This window comes from Macrobrachium nipponense, chromosome 44 (genome assembly GCF_015104395.2).
Source record: "Macrobrachium nipponense isolate FS-2020 chromosome 44, ASM1510439v2, whole genome shotgun sequence".
Lineage (NCBI taxonomy): Eukaryota > Metazoa > Arthropoda > Malacostraca > Decapoda > Palaemonidae > Macrobrachium > Macrobrachium nipponense.
In genome coordinates this window covers 21,199,593-21,225,542 of record NC_087221.1, presented here as the reverse complement: position 1 = coordinate 21,225,542, position 25,950 = coordinate 21,199,593, and the positions used below count along the sequence as shown (strand labels likewise).

Below are 25,950 nucleotides of genomic sequence, written 5' to 3'. Positions count from 1 at the left end.
GGATAAGCTAGATACTAACTAATTACAGTGCATTATACAAAATTTTTGCAAAGCCAAAATTGAATTTGTTGTAGGCCTTGGGGAGTACGACAGCAGAGCTGTAAATTAAGTTACATTACATAATACTACTCGGTGAAAATTTCACACACAATGACACCTGCTTCCATCAGAATACACCAAATTTTGCTAAGACAAGCTGAATGACCTTTGCTGGGTTTACAGAACTTGAGCAATATCTCCCAAGAATGGCTAAAAAAAGACCTGCTAAAAGGAATTTTTACCATCAGAATCTTGTACACTATCAGGGACACTTAAAAAAAAATTATCCTTGAATTAAAACACAATTTGATTAGTTTACCTTGAGAAAAGAGCAAAGCCGAACCCCCATAATTCACGTTTGGGGATAAGGATCAATATCTAAAAAAAGTGCCAAGTCTTTTGGACAAGTTATGCTACAACAATAGCTTTTAAGTATAGCCTAATGTTAACTAATCGCATAAACAGGAACTAAAAATTTTTAAAAAGTAGGCTACGCATACCTATAAGTAAATCTAGTACACGAAGGTTTTCGGAAGCATCGCAGAGATGAGGATGCTTCCCCTTTTCTCCTCACTAAAGAAGCTTGAAAAAAATTGTAAAACCACGATAATTGCTGATTAAGAAATCTTCCAAAAATTAGAGTAGACAGTACCAGAGGTGAAATATGTGAAGGGAGCAATAATGAAAAACGGTCAAATCAACCATCGTATTGCATAACGGGTACTCGTAGAGGCTCCCCAAATGTAAACAAACCATCAGCTGATGTCAACATTGGCACTAACCTCTCTCATCTTGCACCGGCTTCACAGACGAAATCACAGGATACGGTACGGCGAAATTTTTCTAAGATTCCAAATTTTCCGTACAAAATCTCTTTAATCACAACAAAACCGATGTGAATAACACAAAAGTCTTATAAATGATGTCACAACTGAAGCTGAACGTATCACACTTGAGATTCTTTGGGGTTACGTGGCCCGCAAAGATGGCTGACGCTCGGCCATTTTGGCGACCCAGCCTTTCATGAGTCGTAGCTCTGCGGATTCCACTTTTTTTCACATTTCTGATAAAATGCACGCATTTTCCACACACCACGACAATCTACATGCACTAAACAATGGGCTGATCTTCTTTACAGGCCCTAACGAGGGCAGATGCCTAGGAAATATCACGATATTAGACAGAGTGCAACAGCTGTGTAAGAGATGTCTGTCAAGCCGTATTCCTACCAGTACCCACAATGCTCAGCGTTGTGACGTAGTTCCCGCAACTACTTTAAAATAACAACATTGGAAAACCCTTCTAAAAGACTTTCAAGATTTTTTCCAATATTTATAATGAGTTGGTAGCTTTACAACACTACTTGAAAGTAGTATAGACTAAAAAAACTGGTTTTGTTTTCACAAAATTATAAAAGAACCTTAACCCTAGTTATAATTAAGGCTAAAGAAAAAACAAATTATAACAATCTGCGTTTTATTAAGAAAGAAAATCATAACTGGCCAACTATACAGAAATATCTTAACTTAAACCAAGTACATGAAGTTCCCTAGATCGGGACCGGTATTTAATTACATAAATAACTAAGAATAAGTTGGAAACTTATCGTATTTTAAGGATCTTCAGACAACTTTACAATTTCCTGGCCTTCTTAGGCCGTGGGTTATTTAGCCAATTAATGAATGTCATGTCTGTAATGCTCACAACATTGAGGCCTCCCATTGTGACACCTTTGATTCCACTCTGAAAAAGAAAATGATACTCATCAATATATAACAATATAAGACTTGACAATAATGCTACCATAAAAAACAAAAATACTAACGTCGAGTTAGACAGCCATTTTTGAACAGCAAAATATTTTAAAATGCCTGAAGTTACACGCTGCAATGACAAGAACCCATTCATAACAAAACTGAGTTCAGTCAATATATACATTATATACTTCAGTTTAATTTTACCTACTCAAGTACTGTTCATTAAATTAAAATATTTGTAGGAAAAAATCAAACGTTGGTTTATAACTGAACATAGATGACAAACAAATATGTATCCTTTATAAAGCACCACTTTTGCATAATTGCAAAAAAATTCAAACAAGCATGATTACTGAAGAAACATTATTGTGTATATATGATAGTCAAAAGCACTGTTAAACTGTGATCTAACCAAGTTCACAAATGAAAGATTAATAGAATCAGAGCTATGGACTTGGCTCAGTACTGTATAAATTTTACATGCAACCCACAGTTATTGGAGAGCTCAAAAGAAATAGGATTATATTTTGAGCCTTCTGCATGTGTCAAACAATCTACTACCTTATAATCCTTACCCTACTATGTGAGCATATATATATTCTGTGCAAAAGAATAAATATGAATATGTTAATCACATTTGGTCCATTTATAAAAATTTCCAAATTAGTACCACTAAAGGCTAACTAAATGACAGGGCCCAGTAAGTTCCTAAAAGGCTAACGACTGTGAAGCCCTGTACCTACTGCAGAGCCAATTGTCAGGGAAAGCAAATTACTAGATATGAAACCCACAACTCTCCCACCTCTTGGACGTAAGGCATTGTACACCTTAGGTATAATAAGTGCAATAAAGTTTAGGAAACTACCTATAATGTAATTATTGTTAAATCTGGATAAAAGTATGATGAAGTTCAAGTTATACAACAGTTCTTTTTACTTTACCAATACCATCTCAAAAGCACGCATTCAGAGAAGGGGCTACAATAGTATTTAAAATTAGTAGTCCAACAGTACTACCGAAAAAAATGTAACAGGAGTTTGAAAACCTTGGCATTAGTAGTAGCTACAGCTAACCGCATAACATCAGCAGAAAATGGTTTATTTTCACAATGTTTATCAGCAGGTGACTAGAAAGTGCTGTAATTTCAACTACATAAATGTGATGGGAAAAAACAAAATTAAAGTGCATGGAACAAATCAAAGCATGGGATTCAAAATGTCAACCCACACTTGAAAATCCTCAAAAGTTTAGTTTATTACCTCAGCCAACCCTTTGCAATATGAGGACCTAACCTTTATCAAAGGTAAATTGAGACTACCTAATCCTTACATCCCAGGGTCCCTTCTTGCAATTCCAGTTTAGACAGTCCAACCATCTGGTCAAGTACTTTTCATGTCTAGCCACTTGTTTAAATTTTCTTAAATATGTTGCCAGTTCATCTGCTCTGTCTGATAGATTCTTTGTTTTTTTTTAATTGAAAACGTTCTGCCTCTTCCTCATCTATTTCAGACCTTCAATCTTTTTTTCAACTAAAAATTTCAAAACCGGCTCTCCCTTAATCTCATACCACATACAAAAGTTCCTTGATCATTTTCACAGACACCATTTACTCTCTCCTTTTAAAAGCTTCAATTCTTGTTTGCCTATTTTTCATAACTCAAACTGGCCCCCTTTTACATAAAAAAATGCAACTACTAAATCTTAAAAAAAAAAAATCCAATAAATAGAAGACGAAACAACAATATATATACAACCGACCCAAAAGAACCCATAATATTATAAATTCCCAAACCTAACTATAAGGGTTACCACAAGATCTGGTGCCTGCTATGCTACAGTATACACAGTAGTATTCCACTTTTCACTAGTGGGTAATATCCACAGGGAACAAGCAAAATGCCCTTTCCTGCCTGTCCACTCCAAATTACCATTAAAAAATGAAACTTGTTAGTTAGATTAATGTTACAAACAAATTGGATTGTAACTAAAGACTACCATGTAATCCACTTAACATGTTGATGCCTAACAAATATTACAGAACTTGGTATCAGTTAGGAGAATATGCCAAATTATACCACAGCAGGAACTAAAAATGACGCCAGTGTCTTACAGCATTATACTTTAAAAAAAAATTAAATAAATAAAAATAAAAGCCAAATTAAACCCCCCTTCCAATAAAATATCCTGAACATGGTGAAAGCACCATCTATTTTTACTGGAATCTACATTGAATACAACAATATTCCCGTTGAGCTGACATGGACTGTGCAAAATCTGTGATGGATCAATTTTTCATTGCTAACTTGTGCAATTTCAGTATTGACATTACTAACAAAATCGGTTTTCCTAGGAACATTGTGCCAGCATTTTTATTACTATTTTAAATTGTATTCTTTGCTTTAATTCACAGTTTCCTGTCATTTTAAGTGTGTGTACAGTAGGAAGCCAACTCAAGACATGTTCATTACAGGGTTACCAAGTATTAATTTAGATTTCTTTACAGCATTTTTTCATATCCAGTCAGTTTAGTCAATTTCTTATCGAGGTGGGCGAATTAATTTTTGCAATAAATATTCTTTGCCAAGTTCCTGTTATTCTGTAGTTTCCCCCTTTGCCAATTCCAACAAAAGTACTGCTTAATATTGTTTTTTGATTAGTAAATTATCAAGAACTTTGGTGATTTCATCCAATTTTGACTTGTTTCATGTAATTACTTGGGTTGACATGCAATGCTTGTATGGGTTACTGAAATAATGTGTGGCTTTTTGTGTAGTTTATTAAACTTAGTTTTTCCTGAATCTCCCTACTATGCATCACTATACGCATGTCAAGTTCTGAGCAAAGGACTTCCTTACATGCTTACAACCTCAGTTTTAAAATTACATTGTTGTGACCAACCTATATAGGACACATTCTGCATCCCTTCTATATATTTCCTCTTGAAGCTTTGGTAATGTGCCAGAATTTTCTTTTTTAAACTACAATAAGTTCACCAAAAAGCTACTGTATGATGTAAAATTGCCAGTATAGTTCCCTTTCAAATGTTTGTTACCATGACTGTAAATTTATAAACCAAAACTACCCCTCAAAATAAGAGGGACTCTCTTGCCAGTAATTACAATTAAACATACTCCTATTCTATTGGGAAGCCCCCTTTATACCATCTTCAGGTACTTCACTCTTCCAAAAATTCAGATCTATTAAACCAACTGCTTTAATGTCAGAGGGGCCCTAGCTGACATATCTCACAAAGGCTCTGCACTCAAATCTTTTGTAAAGAGGGATGATGAAATTTCTTGATCCATCACATGAATAAGGTTAGGAATGGTGAAAAGGAAGGGGGATGATTAACACCAACAGAGCTTCAAACAATTTGCCCAAATACTGTATCTATATACTTGGGAAAATACTCCTGCCCTGACACTAACAAGGGTTAGGACAGGGTCCTTGCAAACAAGGAGGGAAAGGAAGAATTGCAGACTTTGGGCAAGCCAATTTATAAAATTCCAGACTATTTACTATTGAAACAGTGAAGGAGTCTAAGCAGGAGATACTACAGATGAAGACTATCAACTGCCACGAGACAGATTTCACCTCAAGGTATAGCATTTCTTGTCTATACTCTGCCCTAAACAGAATGAAGGTAAAAGGCCATATGGAGACAGAGGGAACATTGTAAATGAAATGAACCATGACACTTCAGAAAAAACAAATAAAAAATTACAAAGCTTGGATTACACTTTCCCAACCATCCAAGGGAAACTGGTAAAAGGGAACCAAGGGAAACTGGTAAAAGGGAACAAGTCCAAACAATCCAGCCTTAACCACTGCCACAAAAATTCCATGTAACCAGTCCTTGCACGGTCACTAGTGTCTTAATTCCCTACAATGCTATTACAGGTCTCGGCATTTGAAGTAGTCCAGGTATTTCAGGCAAATACACCAGGATCAGTATCTAAAACTGCTGGTTTCAGATGTTCTGAGCTCAACCACTGCACTGCAGTCCAACATTCAAAAGCTCAAAAACTGCTATGTATTCCAACATTAATGGTCCAAGAACTGCACAGCAGCCCATCCATTCCATGCTCAACTGCAAAGACACATCCAGGCATTTCAAGGCCTCCAACTGACAAGTCAGTCCAAAAATTCATGGGTCAACATGTTCTAGAATCTCTGCATATTCCAAGCCAAAACAACTTCCATGGCAGTCCAAATATTCCTAGGCTAGCAACAGCCACTGCCAAACATATTTGCACATTTCAGGTTCAAGAAACTGCAGTTTCTTATCAATGTGACAGTCCAACCTTCAAGGGTAAACAATTTCCTCCAATGCCCAACCACTTTCGTTGCTGGTCCAGGCAATTCAACCACAATTGTTGGTGGTTACCCACCCAATGTTGAGGTTGCTAGAACAGAAACTCAGTCCAACAGCTGTTACTCTATTTCCGGACAGTCAAGGATCAACAACTGCTTTTGCAAGTACAGATGTTCGAGGAACAAAAATGGTTAAAAAATTTTGAACGACCTAGGGACCCCCAAACTGCCATTCCAAATAAGACAGTCTAGTCCAAACAACTATTCCAAGTGTCAAAACTAAGTCCAACAGCTGTTATTCCAAGCACCATTATTTATGGACTGACAACTATCATTCCAAGTCCAGACATTCCATGCCAACAGCTGCTGTTCTTAAGTACAAATATTAAAAACCCTTATTTACTGCAAGAGTACAAACACACCAATACTATGTACTACCGATTTAAATCCTGACAACCCAGGACCAACATTTGCCCCTTGTTTGCTCAATAATCAAAATATTTCTGTCCAAAAAGCACACATTCCAGCCACAGTGTAAGTGTTTGCTCATATCCAGTCATTTCCAGCCCCAATCAGGTGGTGGCATGTTAACTATGAACTTGAAGAGTAACCAATGAACCCAAGGTGTCTAGGTTGCATTTCAAGTTCACATATCCCAGGCACAACAACTGCTGCTATATTTCTTAAAACCCAACAACTGCAATTGCAACTTGAAGTCCTTCCAGTCCTATTGCTGTATTTCCAGTTCAGTAACTCTGCTGATTTCCAGTTCAGTAACTGTCTTCAGTTAAAAACCTGGACGAGGCCGGGAAGGAGCAGAAGCAGCCATAATAACAGCCAAACACACACACTGAACACAAGCGTAATGGGCAATGAACCGGGTAAAGGCCAAGAGAGGTTAACCACGACTCTCGCCCAGGCAGTTAAGAAAAGACTGACACGGTGGCGTGGGCGCTTCACTCAATCTATGCATGCGTTGCCAGACATCACAAGATTCCTTGCTTTCATATGTTTTTTGACTGGATCCAGCTGGGCGCTAGAAATGATCATATTGTTTAAGTCTGAAGGTTTGTTCGCGTATGAACAACCAAAAGTTCCAGAGTAAATTAATAGACACTGGTTCAGTCCAGAAATTCCAGCCCCTTCAATTGCAACTTTGGTCCTTCCAGGGCCACCTACAGCTAGCTGTTTTTCCAGTTCAGAATCTGTCTTCAGTTAAAGCCAAATTCCAGGATAAAATAATGGACACTGGTTGAAGTCCAGAATTTCCAGGCCCTTCCACAGCTTCTGGACTGTCCAATAATGGTACTGGCACTATATACTAAAGGCTGACCAACAAATGGTACTGTGCAGCTGAAGGTATCAGCTTGGGGTGAAATAAACATAAATGGCCACACTCAACCAGCTTGGGGTGAAATAAATATAAATGGCCACACTCAACCAGCTTGGGGTGAAATCAACCTAAATAGTCAAGATTGATAAAATTATTTTAGGGCTAAAGTTTAGGCACTATAACAAAAAGTGTTAAAGGCCTGTGCATCAACACTCCCAAATACAGTAATACCAATTTTTCCCCTGAAGGAGAGTATGTACCATCTTTCCTTCCATCCACTCGACATAAAAAAAAAAAAAAATTCATGTATGAATGAAATTCATATCCAAAAGACCATGAGCTGCAGATATGAAAAGTATTGTTTCCGATTTTGTTTCAATTTAGCCTGGTAACCCAAGCTTTGGGCACTTTTGGCAATTCAGTGCTCAAGAAAGTGAAAAAGGGAAGTTGGAATGGTTGGACAAGGTATTAAGTGAGAAGTTCAAGAAATCCAAAAAATAAAAACAAATACATGAATCTACGTGGAAGAGGGAAAACTACAATTGCACTAAGGTAAAAACTATAATGGTTAACAATTGGGTACAAGTAGAGACCAGAGGGATGCCGTGAACACCCTTTAGTAATGCTTTCAAGAGTACAAGTACTACTACCAGGTTCCAACTAATGTTGTATATATGTAAAGTAATTTGTAACGTAAATGAAAAGTCACCGAGACTTATGATTGTTTGTTGTTGGTCCTGACACTACAGGCCACCAACAAATGATTGCTTGTTGTTGGTCCTGACACTACAGGCCAACAACAAATGATTGCTTGTTGTTGGTCCTGACACTACAGGCCACTAACAAATGATTCTGTTGACCTTAAAACTGCAGGCCATCAACAAAGTGCTCCATTGGTCCAGACACTACAAGCCAACAACAAACTGTCATGTGAGTCCAGGCACATTTTGTCTTGCCCAGATGCTACTGGTCAAGGACAACCTGGTTCTGTCAGCCCAGATGCCGTAAACTGTCAGCAAGAGTACGTAAGCCCAAAAATTGAAGCATGAGAGATGCCAAGCCCTGGGACCTATGAGGTCATTCAGCACTGAAAATATTTTGACTTATGGTCACCAAACCTGGCATCACAAAATTTAGGTTTCGAAGGCTTGATAAAATAAAAAAAAACTTTAAAACATTTAAGCACTATGTAAGAAATACATATGTAAATTCATAACGTTTCAGCACCATGTAAGAAATATACTGTAAATTCATATAAACAATACATTTGTACACACACTGCCCAAGATATACAACAGCTCTAATATTACAATCCTAAACAGAACCCTCCCCCCTTGCCTTCCCCAATTTTAGCAAGGATGAAATGCCTTTCTCTGCCCTGGCCCCAAGAGAAGAACCTGTGTCTTAGACTTTACAAAATGACACATGAGACCAGCAATGTTTCACAGTCAAGGGCACAATATAATTGTTGTAGAATGGAGGTCTTTCACCTTATGTCAAGAATCCATGAGTGAGTATTGTATGACGAATTCCTAGTGTGCACAACACCCTTTACAGTTTCCATGGCATATAAAGAGGGATATGACCCTGAGATACTGATGTAATATTGCACATTTTTTGGTGTTTCAATATTTGCCTAAAGGACTGACAAAGGCTTTTAAGTTCCTGACCTACAATAACTAATTGTTAAGAGAGTTTAAAAGACGAAGTATGAGATTATGAACAGTTTAAAAGATAGAAGAAAGATTATGAATAGAGATACAGTGCGAAGGGAAGACGTCGCACCTAGGGGTCAAAAGGACATTGCAAAGCCTTAAGTAATGGCTACAGTCAAGGAGAGAGAGAGAGAGAGAGAGAGAGAGAGGAGAGAAGAGATGAGGATGAGAAGACGGAGATGAGGGAGGAGAGAATTCCCATTTTGATGATAGAGAGTACTAAAACCATCTAGCTGCAACCCACAACAGTCAACTCAACTTTTTAACCCTTAGTGGACGGGGTAATTTAACAGTGTGCACCACACCAACCGGGTAAAATTTGAGGTCAAGAGAAAGGAGAAAAAAATATATATATATATCTCTGGGGAAAAGTGAAAATAAAAATTGAGGTCAAGAGAAAGGAGAAAAAAAAGAAAAAAAATCATGGGGGAAAAAGAAAAAATGGGAAAAAAAAAAATGGGAAAAAAAATGTAGAGGAAAAAAAAAAAAGTCAATGGAAAGAGGAAGATTTGCAAATGCACTAAAAAAAAAAAAAAAAAAAAAAAAAAAAAAAAAAAAAAAAATCCATAAGTTGAAATTGACTATTGACAACCCATTGTGGGGCCTCTTTTACAAGACAATTGTAAATTTTAGTTATAGATTTCTAATAAATGAATTATCAATTTTGTAAAATTATAATTAGAGATCACACAAAATCAAAACAGCAAGAAATAACATTAGCAACAGATCGTGAGCACATTTGTTGTAAAATATTTATGTAAATTTACCAAGAATGAAGGATGCAGTAGCTTTTTTGTCTATTTGTTTTTCAAATATTTCCTTGCACTTCTCTTAGCAAAATTACATTTACAGTGGGGCCCCCTTATTCGCGGACTCACACATTCGTGGATTTCTCTCGGGAAAGTTTCCCCGCATTATTCGCGCATTCACGGTATTTTTCTATGAGAAACATCCACAAATTCCAGGTTTTTTTTTTTATCAATTTCATCATAAAATGCATTTTTTGTGATAAAACTTAAAAAAACCTAGTATGAACATTTTTAGTGGGGTTTCTTGAGTTTTAACTAACAAAATAGGGTGTTTTCAGAGTTTCTAAAGGGTTCGTTCTAACTATTCAGGGGGGGGGGGGGGGGGGGTCTGGTACGCATCCCCCGCGAATACGGAGGACCACTGTATAACTGACATACTATCAGAATAAGAACTAAAACCAGCCAGCAGTCCCTGGGTATATTTAAGAACAAATTTACAAAGAGACCAAAACTAAGCCCTGAGCCACTCAGGCTCTCATCCTATCCGGTCTATTAGTTGTTGACGTAAGTAGTGGCCCAACCGATTCCCCTTGAATAAAAGGCACTTAATATTCCTTCTCCCCAGGATCAATCCGTCCATCACCCACAACCTGTTATTTCTACTCCTGAGAGCCTATCCACCCATTAAGGATCAACATATACCCTTTCGAGATTTTGATGGTAACACATAAAATCTTGCCAAAAGTAAACGACACCTGCGTAAATTTCCATTCATTCAAGATTCGAAATGAGTTCAAAGAAGGACAACATATATTGCTTTAGTAGTGTGTAGGTGACAGATGAACTGCGTCTCAACAAAAAATCACAAAACCAGACAAGCGTAACATGTAATAACTTCTACCCAAGTAAACAACCAGTTTGTATCACATTTACTGTATTTATTTATTATTCACATTACATTTTACTAAATAAAAGATATGAACACCAGATAAATGAAGGTAGAAATAAAGCCTTATAGTAACTTTATATATATAAAAAAACCAAACCAAGAGAAAAAGCGATTTTTTCTGAGGACAAGAAACTTGAAAAATTAGTTTAGATACCCCTGATGCCCCTAAAGTTGTTTTCTGTGATGAAACTAATCTTAGAAAACGTAGAAAATGACATTGACCAATTTTTGAAAGATATACTATAAAATTTGCGATTTCCTATATTTATTGGCGGGCTTTCGCTTTAGTTTTTGCTCTTTTTTTTGTTATTACGTGCTTATTTACGGTTCTATGATAATACTTTATGTGCATGTTCCAGGTGCGATACCTACCAACATTCTGTAAGACCGAATTTCTATTCAAGACCGTAGTTTTCTCACCGACCACAGTGTCCCTTGTACAAGGACACTGAGTTTCACATTTTTTTTCATAAAATCATTTATTTTCCCTGTAGGATGATAAAACTAACAGAGAATATGCGTTATTATAGTGCTAATAATCCTGATAATTTCATTAGCCTGTCTTGATTAGTGTATTTTTTGGCAAATATTTTTACGATCGGCACCCCTCCAAACTTGAGTCACTACCGAGAGATTCAGTTCGGCAGCAAACGCAATGTTCACATTCTGCTCACACCAGTAAGAAGGGGTTAAGGATCAACATATACCCTTTCGAGATTTTGATGGTAACACATAAACTCTTGCCAAAGTAAACTTAGACACCTGCGTAAATTTCCATTCAACTTCAAGGATTCGAAATGAGTTTCAAAGGACCAACAATTATAAAGACATCTATATATATTATTTATTTTTAATTTTTTAATATATATTCTATATATATCTATATATATATATATATATCTAATATGAAAAAAATTCAATCTTGAACACAAATCGAAATCTAAGAGAGAGAGGTGAGAGAGAGAGAGAGAGAGAGATGAGGAGATAGAGAGAGAGAGAGAGAGAGAGAGAGAGAGAGAGAAAATTAAAATCTTAAGAGAGGAGAGATTAAAATTCTTAAGAGAGGAGAGAGAGAGAGAGAGAGAGAGAGAGAGAGAGAGAGAGAGAGAGAGAGAGAGAGAGAGAGAGTGTCTAGCTTCGTAAACTATTTGCAAATGTTACATTGCACAATGAAATGTACTATAACATTACATGTGAATCTCAAACTGATACAATTTTTTGCCCCTGATTTACACCTAGGCAGAAAAATGTTCAGTACACCCCAACCTCTTCATCGCGGAAACCTTGGGACTAGGCCACTGCTGGACCACAGAAAATCCCGGAATATAGAATACATCCCTAAAAAATGAAGCCCCTAGGTAAGAGTCTTGCAAAGTAATTCACATAAAAATAGCCTAGTTTCTGACTTTGCCTACTCCTACTTGCAAGTTCTGAATATATATATATATATAATATATATATATATATATATATATATATATTTAACTTCTATCTATATATAACATTAACGTGTATCATGTAACTTAATTATGCATCTTATTATTATCATTTAATATTCAACTCTTTTTATAACTAGTGTAAATTTTCTTCAAAGTGTACATACTTTAACACATTTAACCTACATTCTTAAGTTAGCCCAATCGCAAGTCACCTACAGTACTAAATTTCTCAGAATCTGCACATTATTAATGGTATCTTTCATATTCTAAATTTTGTTATCTTCATAATTATCGCTATTAGCTTAATTAATTTAGATTGTAGAGCAGAGATGCAAAAATATTAATGAATTATTTATTTCAGCGATCACAGCGCATTAGATGTCGCTGTAAAAACGTAAACAAAGCACACCGCCCCCTTTTGATGAAAATGAAAACTAAACTATCTGCAAATGAAATAAACATTTTCCAGCTGATAAAGATTTTAGCCTGTGCTTCTTATCTCTTATATCATCTAATCTTATGGATGGCATATCAAAAAGGTACATAACACAGTTACATAAAAGAAATTATCAAAACTTTACCACCTATGTCTCTCAAGCACAATCAGCAAGTAATTCGTGCAATGCCAATTGTCTCATTGTTTTGATCAAAAGTTTTGACTTGGTAGACTTCTCAAGAGGAATATTTTAAAATATATATTTATTCATTTCAGTTAATATAAAATTTATAATTGACTTCATACTTTCAATACTAATAACTATTTTCATTAAAACAAAGGAGGTATAGCATAACTTCCGCTGTGTAAAGGAGATATGGCATAACTTCTGCTGTCTTCAAGTTGTAAACAATATGTGGCATCACCAGTGTAAAAAACTAATGGCGGGCAATTCAAAATCGGGCCATACTAGAGGAGTTCCCTGACCATAGAATGCCAGTTTTAAGAGGTTCAACTGTCGATCTGCATGAGCCACCAAATGCTACCATACAGTTTTTATTGTGTAGTACTACAAACCACATTAATAAAATTAACTTAAGAGACAACTTACAGATATGTACTACAGTTACCTAGTGTGAAATGGTACACAAAAAATTACTATCACACTTGATTCTGTATCTATTCTAACCTTCTCCCCAAACCCTCCTGCTGGAACTTTTCATGACTAGCAGATGGAACAGGAAATTTGGCACCATGCTTGCATGAAAAGCCAAACTGGGCCCAAGGGCATTGCTGTCACCCCCAGTCCTATGAAGGATTGAACTTCAGTGAAGATTACTGAAGCCATGCCATAGTGTCTACCTATCTCCACAGTAAAAATAAAAAAAAACTATTGGTCAGACTATACAACTAACCCATTGGAAAGTTAATAGCGCAAGTCACTTCTGTTAATTGCCTCATTAACCCCTGTAAATGTGCAAACTACATTTCAGTAACCTACCTGTCCAGTTTAGCTGTCAACAGGATTAAAATTAAATGAAAATATTCATGTACATGGTGATACTGCCATATTATATACCCAATACACTGGAGAGACGGGAAAAAAAAAAAAAAAAAAAAACATCTAGTGGCTGAAAACAAACCTGGATAAATTTCTCCACTTAATAACACATAACCAGTTGAGCAAGACTGACACTTCAAGGTATATGTATCACTATTTTAAACTAGCATTTTTATCAGCATACATTTACTATTACCTTTTCTATCTTTAATTATGTAAGATTATAATGTTTAGTTCCTAGAAAATTGGCAACAATGAGGAATCCCACTAATTTGCATATGAAAATTGTTAAAAACAATAAATGATAGCTTCTTGCAAGTGCTGTATTGCCTCACCATGCAAGTGCACCCCAAAACTGGGGAGCATATTAAGGAAAAGCTGACAATGCATCTAGGTCTCTAATTCTGTCATCCACTACCGCTATTCCAATAATTTTTTAATCTGACATACATATACTATCTCTCCCTTTCCCATGCTCTCATAATATAATCTTGTGGTATAGCATGAAAATAAAAACTGGCAGTACAAAAAATTCATCAGTTACAATACTTGAAAAAAAACGTGCAATAAAGTAAATAAAAAGTTTTTGTCAAAATGCAAACAATACATGACAACCCTACCAATACTGTAAATTCAAACCTATTCCAGGGGTGTATGAAAACACTAAGATTATGAAGGGGTAAAGGGGAAGCTGCCTTAAGCTACCAAACTGAAACACGCAAGACAATGACCACGTTATAACTATTATTTACAAATGTTGAAGGCAGCAGCTTCACTTCTGAGAAATATATCAAGGTAGTAGAGCTTCATTTCTAAGACATATATAAACCTTTTTAAGACTAGTCACTATATGAACATGTACAAACATAGGAATGCACTACCCTTTGAAATGGTTGATGATCAATGCCTCTTTGTATAGGTAATATACTATATGCAACATTTTATGCTTAACCCTCTGTGAAAAGAAGTCTAAAGTGTTATTGCTTTTGAATGGTAGTTAAAAGAAGTGTCTGTTAAAAAAAGTGTCTAAAGTGTCATTGCTTTTGAATGTTAGTTAAAAGAAGCAATGAGCCTAAAGTGTTATTGCTTATGAATTAGTTATTGAGTTCTGACACCTAGAAACGCATTCAAATTACTGAGTTAGTATCTGCGAGAGACAAATTACTGAGTTACTATCTGCGAGAGAAAGATAAAAAAACAAAACAAACTAAACTAGACAACTCATTCATTACCTTCCATTTATTTCCTACTAATTGTACAATAGCACCTCAACTTATGTTTTGCTGTTTATTAATACCAAATTCTGAAAAAATTCATCTAATAATGAAAGTAAAGTTTCCATAAGGAAGCTGATAAAGGTTTAGTAGAGATTTTAAATGAATTTTGCCTAAAAGTGGGGTGTGTTAATTATCAAATGCAATTACCATTTATATCCCGTTACACTAGAATTTCCTTTACAGATGCATTGTTGTATAAGCCAAGACACAATTCATTTATATGTTTAAACAGACTTGTGACTTCCTAGTTTTTACACCTGTTTGCAATATAACTGCACAGTTATTGTCTGGTGTACATTTTTTTTTTTTTTTTTTTGTCCACATTCACAAACCAGAGCTTCCACTGTATTCATTAAACAAATTTCTTCCCATTAAAACTCAAGAACTAGAGATCACTACCCAGCAAGTGCTTTTGACTACCTTTTTGGCTCACTTAATGATGCTATATATATAATATATATACTATATATAGGCAGTCCCCGCCTTATGACGGTCTTGGCTTACGACGTTCCGAGGTTATAACGCTTTTCAATTATTATTCATCAGAAATTATTCCAGGGTTACGACGCCTACAAATGCTGATCTGGCAGATGAAATATGACACCAAAAATGCAAAATAATCAATATTTAAAATTATTTTTGATGAAAAATGCAATAAGAATGCAGTTTACAGTTTTAAATGCACCTAAAGCATTAAAAGTAAGGTTTTCTCAGGAATTTTGACAATGTTCCGGCTTAAAACAATTTTCGGGTTACGACGCGTCTCAAGAACGAAACCCCCTTCGTAACCCGGGGACTGCCTGTATGTATATATGAATATTTATTTGTACAACTAAATTAATTGCTGGTACTCACCATCCTCCCAGGTCCAAGGCCCTTCACCTTCACACGAATGTTCTTGAAACCCTTATCGACAGCTCTCTGTAGAGGGAAAGAGAAAAAAAAATTAGTTTATGAAACTGTTAAGGAAACTATGACAATGTTAGGCAATAAACACACTTTTAGCTGGCAAGATACAGTGAAACATACAAAGTATGTACTTACTGTGGCTAAACTGATGCCAGTTGCTTGCGCTGCTACATTGGTGCCCTTTCGACAGTTTTTGAATCCTTCAACACCACATGACCTGACAAGCTTCAGCTCACCTGCAAGTAAAAATTAAACCACACATTATTTTCCAAAAAAAAAATTCAACCTTAAAATATATATTTTTAACACTACTACTGTACTTAGAAGAATTCATATTACTTTTCCCTCCAGCATTGCTCAACTCATGTGCATTACAAACTAGCCCCCTACCTTTGGCATCTGTTAAAGCCATTATGGTGTTATTTTTTGAAATCTTCACATGTAAAATTGGAAGGTCTGCGAAACGAACACCATCAAACAATAGATCAGGGGTATTTTCATCTGGAAACATTCCACCAAACCTAAAAATAAACCAAGACTATTCTCAGAATACCTATCCTCACCCAGAATTTAGGTGAAGGGCTAGTCTCCTAAACCTGTACTATTTTGGCAATGTGTTGAATGTGTTGCATGAAGTAACAGGGCAACCACCCAACCAAATGAGAATCAAGTCACTCTGCATTAGCAGTTACATATGAAACTCAAAAAAAGTGTAGAAGGCTCAAATTACAAAAGAACCAAGCCATGATAATGACTAAAAACTGGGTATTACATTAGTATGAAATTCATCACTGTTGCCGTACTACTTCATTTTATTGCCGAATAGAATCTTACGCATACAAAACCAATAATCATGCAGCCTACTATCAGCTGACATAAACATCCTAATCTGTGTTGGACTTTTGTGGTTAATATCTTATCAGTAATGCACATTTCATAGATTAAATTGCGATTGTCAAGTCAGTACATTCTACTGTAAAATATGGTTTAGAGTATGAAGATTAAAAATAGTTGTTACATATTACTGTAAAAGGAAAGGTGAAAAAAAAAAAAAAAAATTGTTATATATTACAGAAAAAGAAAGGTTGGGAAAAAAAAAAAAAAAAAAAAAAAAATCTTTCGGGCTAAAACCCATACTCTTTCACTGCCTACATTCCATATAGAAAAACACTTTTACCTTTTCTCTTATATAAATGACTTCTAACAATTTCTGATCATAATACCAATGTCTCCCAAAAATCAACCACGATAGTAATGTTGCGTTTGTGTCTGTGAAAAACCTGCGTCTGATAAATAGTTAAATTCCAATGAAAAGTTTGTGATAGTGAATTTGTGGACCTTAAACTGCATTAACAATACAAATATATAGGCAGTCCTGCTTATCGACAGTCTCGATTATCAGCAATCCGGTTTTATGGTGGTTACCTAGCACCAAAACCGGTGGCGATACATACCTACATACCTAACAAAGTCGCCATTAACCGGTTATCAGCAACATTCGCTCAACATCAAGCCATTAAATGGAACCAACACCGCCACCTCTTTAGCTGGGGACTAACTATATTATTCACTTTACATTTACACCAAATCAACAATAAGAGTTGACAAAAACTTGACTCATTCCAAGTCTTCAGACGGGAATCAGCACCCAAAAACTTCCACGGTGGACTGTCTGATTTATATTTGATTTATATAGATTTTTGGTATTATGCCAAGCACTGGGGCAACTAAGGCCATTCAGCACTGAAACAGATTGACTGCATAAGGTTTGAAGTGTTACAGGAGGAAAACCTCGCAGTTGCAATATAAAAAATTGTTAGAGGGTGGACAGTAAGATGGAAGAAAATGAATGGAAGTACAGTTATGTATATATATACGTATATGAATAATGATCACGTCGAACCGTGATTCATTTATATCTCATTTGAGCTACAAATGTCCTTTAATATCTAAATTCGCTCTACCTCAGAATTGATATATTTTCATATATGTACCGAAGGGGAATTTTTTTTGGTTGATAATAATTTCGTCCCACCATGGGATCGAACCACTGTCCAAGTGGACAGGAACGAAATCAGGACAGACAGTGGGGGACGAAATTATGATGAATCATATATTATAATATATATATATAATATATATATATATTATATATATATATATATTATATATAATAGTATATATACACAGTGGGCCCCCTTATTCGCGGACTCTCACATTCGTGGATTTCTCTCGAAACGTTTTCCCGCATTCTTCGCTTAAAATTCGCGCATTCGCAGTATTTTTCCGAGAAATATCCACAAATTCCAGTTTTTTTTTTTTTTCAATTTCATCATAAAATGCACTTTTTGTGATAAAACTTAAAAAAAAACAAGTATGAAAATTTGTTGTGGTGGTTTTTCTTGAGTTTTAACCTACAAACTAGCCTGTTTTTAGCGTTTTTGTAATAGGGTTCCAAACATTCTCGCGGGTTCTAACTAATCGTGTGTGTGTGTGTGTGTGGTGTGTGTGTGTGTGTGTGTGTGGTGTGTGTGTGTGTGTGTGGGGGTATATATATAATGTGTATATATGTGTATTATAATATATATTATATATATATATATATATATATTATTACTGTAAAGAACCTTAAGTAATGCCTACATTACACTAAATGAGGTGCATTGACAGCAATACACCCTTAAAGGACCAGTGAACAGTCCAACTGTGGGGGAAAAAAATAGGAATTACCTAATCACAACATACATTCAAATGCATTCTGCAAATTACAGACTTTGGGGAAACAAGAAGCGATACTGCAATAATATAAGTTATATATCTCAACTACTGTCATTCAACACTGAAAACCATCATCTAAATGACAACCTATACAAGGATACTGCAACCACAGACCGTAAAGCAGACAGATTGGATCAACAGCTAGAAGAGTAACATCATGAATAAATGCAATCAGTTTCACATGTCACGTCCCTAGTGTAAATAAATCACACAGGTCCAAGAACACTGCCTTGTGGAACACCTGAAAGCACATTACATACATACTATACTCAGCTGAAAATACAAACATTTTGGGTTCTGCCTACTCAAAATTCATTATAAGCATTAACAAAAAATTAACAATTTTGAAAAATATTAGCTTGCTGCCAAGTGCTTAACAAATGACCAAGTAGCAAGCCTGTAATAAAATCTACACAGACCATGTGCCTCTATATCTCAAAAGCATAATAAAAATTATTCTTTGATATTACCAATTATAATTTAGCTTTTAATCAAATGACCTTTCCCCTCTTACCTAACCAATGCACATCATAATTACATATCTACAGTACAGTTTACAACCCTAATTTTGTCCAGCATTGCAAAAATTAGTCAAACACCAAACCTATTAGTTATATTTCCATTAATAAACCGGCATGTCATCTTTGTCAGTGGTTGATCCTTAACCATCAAGCCCCCAATGTGTTGAAAATATCTACATTAGTGTATCAATGTAAGAAAATACTCTTCAATTTTTTTTTCCTGTGTTGTTAGTCTTAATTATGGGTATATTATGATTTTCATTTTGTATAACTAGATAATTTGAGCAGCATTTCCAATTCTATACCTAGTCTGAAAAGCCTTCATTTTCCTTTTATCACCTGACCATGCTGTTTTATGAACATATTGAGAATACTTCTGCATACTCAATCATACTGTGGACATGTAGTTTAGCTGGATTTTTAAAAACTGTACGTGGAACATACAAAAAATGCTGCAATTCTGAAATTTCTAACTCACCTAAATTAAATGTGCATGTTCCACCTAAAACTCGTGTGTTTACTGCCATGACCACTTGGACTTACTAGTTCTACCACCAGTTGATACTGTACATTGCCACTTAAGTTTTATTTTATATAAATTTTATCAAAACATTTGATATATCAATACGTACCCCTCAGGGAAAAGATGATAAAATTTCTTTCAGTAAGGTAATATAATCATCTATTCGAAAACATACAGCATCACACAATAGCCCAGGGTAGCAACAAATGTTATATAACATGAGGTGACATGTTCACCTGGGCATAGATTTCCTTCCTATATTTTCATTGACCTAATGTTAATATTTCGTAGCTTTCCGTAGACGACAACTTTCTATTCTTTATGCAAACGCAACAACTCGACCTACATTACTTCAAGTGTATCTCAGTGACCATAACCATTAGTCACTGCATTCATCTTCCACCTCTGTCACTCCCCTTCCCTCCCAATCACATCTCTGACTCTTCCAATGGATAACTTACGAGTGACAATGAATATACAAGTGCTTAAATTTTAGCAAAATTACATTACTTACAAGATATTATTTATTAAGTTTGTGTTCTAGAATTAAATTTTCATAAAGTCTAAACCAAACCTTTAAATAAGCAATGTTTTAGTTATGTGGAAGTCCATGTGCAATACTTGCCCTTGTGGGGTAGTTTACACGTAACACCTTTTGCCCGGCCCATAATCCCTCTGCCAAGGTAAGTAGTTCTGTGACTCGACCCAGCCACACAACAACCAAATCCATTTGCATAGGCAAGAAGTCCCCTCGACCTGGAAGAATTAACTACCACAACCCGCAAGGCACAACCATCCAAAACAGTCAACATGGCATCGCCATCTACTCCTCATCGCACGTTGCTTTTGCCGCTGCTAACCGGGTTACGTTTTCGGATTTGATAAAGTTCTGTGACGATATTGACGTGTTATGTTCCTTCCTTTTTAAAAGTGGCCTTCTCGGCGATTTTAATGGCAATGAGAACACTGCAAAGAGGGAACAACGAGCCTCATGAAAGAGCAAGACAGTTTTGTGCCCTAAGTCAGACTGGTGTGGTTCGTTTGGTTAGGTCACAACCTTTGTTACCATACTGGGGGATCGGGGGGGGGTCCAGAGGGGCAAAGCCCCCCACCAGCCAGGTTTGGTAGGTTCGTTTGGTTAGGGGTCAAGTTTAGTTAGCCAGGCCGCGCATCTCATGCCCGAACGCCCTCTTAGGCTAACAGCCCATATGTTCGAACTACAAATGTACGTAAAGTAGGGGGACAGTTTTGTTAACCAGGCCGCGCAACTCATGTCCAAACGAATGTAGAGTAAGGGGTAAGCCAAACAGCAGTTTCCTGGATTTCATAGTTAATTGTCATCGTCTTTGCTTCCCCACTCCCCCCCCCACCCCAAACACACCAGTTTCCTTACCATTTTTTGAAAATTACGCCTGAACATGCGATTTGTATAATCTTTTACTGCACGTTTTCGAAAATTGGGCCAAAACATGTGCTGGCTGTCAAGTTTGACCAAAATATCTTCCATTTGGCCGCCACCATGTCGCGCCATCGTTTGTATTCGTCCATCAATAATCAAGCAGACGATACTCTTGCCCAACTAATCTGTAGGCGTTCCCCTTTATGAAAGCAACTATGGCTAAATTTCCATGTAATTTGCTATACTTCCCCCCCCTTTTGAACAAAAAAGATTTCAAACTAATACTTCTGGTGCAGCCGAGAGCTTATAAATAACCAGGCAAATTTATTTTATTTTTTTAGTGGAGGGAAGGATCCATTAAAACAAAAATATTAATAAAATTGGTAGAAGAAAGGACCCATTAAAATCAAGTTAAAAAACATGTTTTACTTGCTGGGAGGGGGGTCAATACAGAGGTGACATGAAACGGTTCAAGTAGTGGCAAATACGGTCACATTTGCACCTTCTCTCTTTGTTTTTTGAAGGTCAAGCAATGCCATGGTTACCGGACCTTTCTAAGACAACTGGTGAGACTAGACTGGGGTGTCCTTTGGCCAAACCATTTAGCCAGGAACTGAAGCTTAGGCACAGGAACCCTAGCCTCATGCGATCCACTAGGTTGTCTTGATAATCTAAGTGCAAGGACAAATTTGAAACAGAGGGGGGATACAAGAGGCATATTATTATCTTTAAACTATTATCTTTAAACACCACTGCTTTCCTATTACTCTACATCTCTTTTCCACATGGGAGGAAAGAGGGAGAAATTTTGGAGCTGGTAAAAGACACCACTCTAACTTTAGACCTATGGACACGAGAAATAGAGGGTCAATGTAGATGGCAAAAAGAGCCTTGCACCCAATCAACTACATAATTCCAAGTCAATTTGGGGTGACCATGCTGGCCCGGCTCTCTCTTTTCTCTAGTTTCATATTCTCATTTTCTAACAATAGGTAAAGAGGATGCTGAGTGGGAGATGGGTAGGCATGAGAAATCCCACCAAGAAAAGTGGCCAAACCTAACATTTCCTAGATCGCCCAGTCCTGTCATCTTCCTAACCTGACTTGTGGTGCAACACTGAATATATAGTTTCAACAGATTGTAATGTGATTTGGCCATGGTTAGTATAACCAATGGTACCCTTCCCTAGTCTAACCTAACAAAAATTATCCACCTAGGGATGTTAATAGTATTCTCTTTGTAAACGAATCCACCTAGGGATGTTAATAGTATTCTCTTTGTAAACAATGAAATTTTTTAAATGTGCACATTATACATTTCTGTTAAGTTGAAACTATTGTTTCTTGATCCTGCTGACAGTAGTAATTTTCTGTGCTCAAATACAATCTCAATAGGGTAACAGTTAGGGTAAAAAACCGCATGGTACAGGGGTGGACCATATACGATCAGTGTGTACAACCACAAAAATAGTACGTTACTCATCCTGACATCGGAGATGGGCATCAGACGCGACTTCTTGTTGGTGAGAAACGGAGCTCAAGACCTCTACTCCGGTGTCAGGACGCGTTATAATGTACTTTTCTTGGGGTTGTACACATTGATCGTACATGGTCCACCCCTGTACCATGCGGTTTTTTACCCTAGATTATAACCTTATTTCTTCTCAAAGAGAGTCTTTGCATCTTATGCAATATCAGTGCAAACCAATAATACCTCCCTTATCGATTTACCTGCAGCATCATCCTTACTACCAATTTGCCGGGCCCTAACCCAAGTGGAGTGAGAATTTAGGATATAACGCCAAGCGCCAGGTTACTTTCAGCCATTCAGGATATTATGCCCAGCACCAAGTTACTTCCAGCCATTCAGGAAAATGTAAGTTAGCCTATACAACAGAGTTGGAGTAAATAAATAAAATAAAACATGATCCAACCAATAAACATACATCTTGGTGAGAGAAAAAAAAAATCAAAGACAATCGACAGAATGTGCTGATGTTTTTCAAGTGCTGAAATTTGAAATTTAAGCTGGGCTAGGATCTCTGACAAGGAATTGAAAATAGACAAAAAATTAAGCAGATAGTTTCTACTGTTAAGGAAGTAATAGTTTTTACTGTTATGGGAGTAATAAAGTTTAATCTCCTGACAGCAGATCTAGAGATGATAATTTTAAGTCCTAGGGGAAAGAATCTGCACACCTGAATAGTAATAAGACTCCCATAACAAGATTAGTAATGTTAATGCTGATTAGTAATTGACTCCCATATCAAGATTAGCTAATGCTGATTAGTAAGAGACTCCCATAACAAGATTAGTAATGCTGATTAGTAATACTCCCAAAACAAGATTAGTAATGAATGATCTTTAAAAAATTATTTTACCAAAAAGTACTTTTTTAATGTAACAATATGAGGATCACATTTTGAAGTACAGAGATTTGTTAGGCATCAAAACTTAAAAAAAATGTGACTGTGGGTGCAGAAAAAACTGGAGAAACTGGGTATTTTTGGTGATGGTTACCAGTTGAAAATGAATAAGTTTACGTATGGAGACATGACAAGTTGGTCTTATCTACTAAAAGATTAGTAAAGCAGACTTAGAAAATATTTAGCAGAACACAATCTTTATGCTGTAAAAGTATCTGAGGCTCACATTTAGAGACTTGTTAGGCTAAACAAAAATTTCACTCAAGGGCTGCAGAAGAAACAGGGTGACTTGGATGACATTACTTTTAATGTTAGAATGGATATGTTTACTATACATCTGGAGACTTCATATTAGTTGGAAAAGGTGACCTAAGGCCCAGGCTACTCTCATTTCACGGTCTGTAAGTAATACAAGACAGTATTCTGACTGAAACCTCAACTCACATCACTTAAAAATTGTTCTTTTCACAGAAATTGACCATATTCCTACTTAGCGCCCACTACACTAAGCACATCAGTGATACTTCCTAAAAACACTTAAAATTGCGTCAAAAAAATGAAGTTCTAAGGTTTGTAATTACAAGTTATCAACAAGAAACACTATACTATTACCTCCCAGACTTTTGGCAGACCCCTAACACAATACCTTACCAGAGACTGCACGGTAGGCCTAGAAGGCTAAGATAAAGCACCACTTCCATTCTGAAATGATCAGAGGGGTGGGCCAAGCCTAGAGTACCTTCTACCTACCCTGAAACGCGTCCAGTTTACAAGACAAAACAAAAGTTACAAGAATAAGTCTACCCTAATGCCCTGACCCTAAAACTTCGTCAGGTACTCACAAACAACATTCCTGGCACAGACTACGATTAACCACATGGAAGGGGACGCCGTAGGTTACAAGAGCATCAACAAAAGCCAGGCAGGAAGGCCGGCAAGAAATATGGCGTCGGTCGGTCTCCGAAAGCTGGACATGAAACACAAAGAGATCAACAAAAGAAAGGCCCTTTCCGACCTTAATACTCACCCTTTGATGCCAGAATCGATGTCCACCGACACTTCTCCTTCGGTGCCCTCGTCCTTTTTCGGCATGGAGGCCATCATTTCCTTCCTGTCTTCTGCTTTCCCCGTCGTCGAAGATGTATGGAGGCATTGGTAGTTATCGGCCACCCTTGCAAGACTCAATTTCGAAGCAATATCAGCGGCGGGGACGTTTGCTCTGATTTCTTGGACACCCAGTCTTCGCACAGCGGAAAGCGATGACCAGGCGGTTCTTGCTACTACATTGGGCAACATTTTGGCAAAATTCTCCACCACTCACTAAATATACAGCAGTACACGAGAGTTTCTTTCTTCCAAGTGGGGAATGGAAGAGCCGAGAATCACCAGGGACGTGAATTTCCATCGCAATACAGATGATACGCACCGCGTTTAAAAGACCGCTTGTAACCCGCCCTGTCATTGGTGGATCTAAAACCGTCCAACCAATCACGGTGAGGAAAATCAGCTAGGTTCCACAAGTAACCAATAGCAGCTAGGTTTTCAAATTTATCTAAATAGTCAGGTTTCTGTGGGGCTGAGTAGTATTTCGTACAGTGAGTGTTGTGTGCCCAACCCCATAGCCGCCATATTGATTGTACTGTGTTCGCTTTCTCATCGACATTAAATTTTCGATTTTATTATTAAAGAAATGGTCTATTTACTAAACCTTTCATATCTGCAGAGTTAAGGTTTTAGGGTTAATGCCCTAATCATATTCAGAAGGAAGTGGGATGTCATTTCCCGCAAAATTTTCTAAATTCCGATCTCTCTTCATTAACATATTAGCAAAGCCATACGTGTAAAGGCCAATCGTTAGTAGCTTGTAATAAATGCAAACAAAATATAATGAAGAGGTAATATGTCAAGCTGATACAATTTACTGTATTTCTGCTTCACTGGTTATAACACTATTAGGGTATAGACGTGGTTAGGTCAAAACATTGAGAGAATAATAAGCCCTGTGGTAAACATGACCATTTACTTCAGTAAGACATATTCTTTCATATAATAATAATGCAGGTACCCACTGAGCAAGATATATACTGTATATATATATATATATATATATATATATATATATATATATATATATATATATATATATATATATATCATCATTTTGTTTCTGCTCTAGAGATCCCTACTAATTGAGGCATTATGTATTTTAGAAGTTATAAAATAAAATTATATATATATTTATATAGTAGATCTATATAGTTCTTTTCCGTGGTCGGTATCATGCAGCTCTTGGCTAGACTTAATAAAATTTAAAAACCTACATAATG

General features: G+C 36.4%; 2 protein-coding genes across 10 annotated transcripts in view; both read right to left on the bottom strand.

Moving 5' to 3' along the window:
* LOC135204080 (chromodomain-helicase-DNA-binding protein 1-like) overlaps positions 1-1,294 on the bottom strand; it is a 124,181-nt gene extending 122,887 nt beyond the window's left edge. For all 9 annotated transcript variants that reach the window (XM_064234064.1, XM_064234071.1, XM_064234066.1 and 6 more), the window contains exon 1: positions 822-1,294. In XM_064234064.1, coding sequence (XP_064090134.1) covers positions 822-830 — 9 coding nt within the window. In that variant the 5' untranslated portion in view covers positions 831-1,294. The remainder of the gene's footprint in view (positions 1-821) is intronic.
* Positions 1,295-1,498: 204 nt separating this feature from the next.
* LOC135204083 (small ribosomal subunit protein uS11m-like) lies at positions 1,499-25,009 on the bottom strand. Its single transcript, XM_064234075.1, has 5 exons — positions 24,651-25,009; positions 16,368-16,498; positions 16,113-16,213; positions 15,924-15,989; positions 1,499-1,782 (listed from the first exon to the last, which is right to left on the bottom strand). The coding sequence occupies exons 1-5, from the start codon at positions 24,917-24,919 to the stop codon at positions 1,672-1,674; spliced, it is 678 nt and encodes a 225-aa protein (XP_064090145.1). The 5' UTR covers positions 24,920-25,009; the 3' UTR covers positions 1,499-1,671.
* Positions 25,010-25,950: the final 941 nt, after the last annotated feature.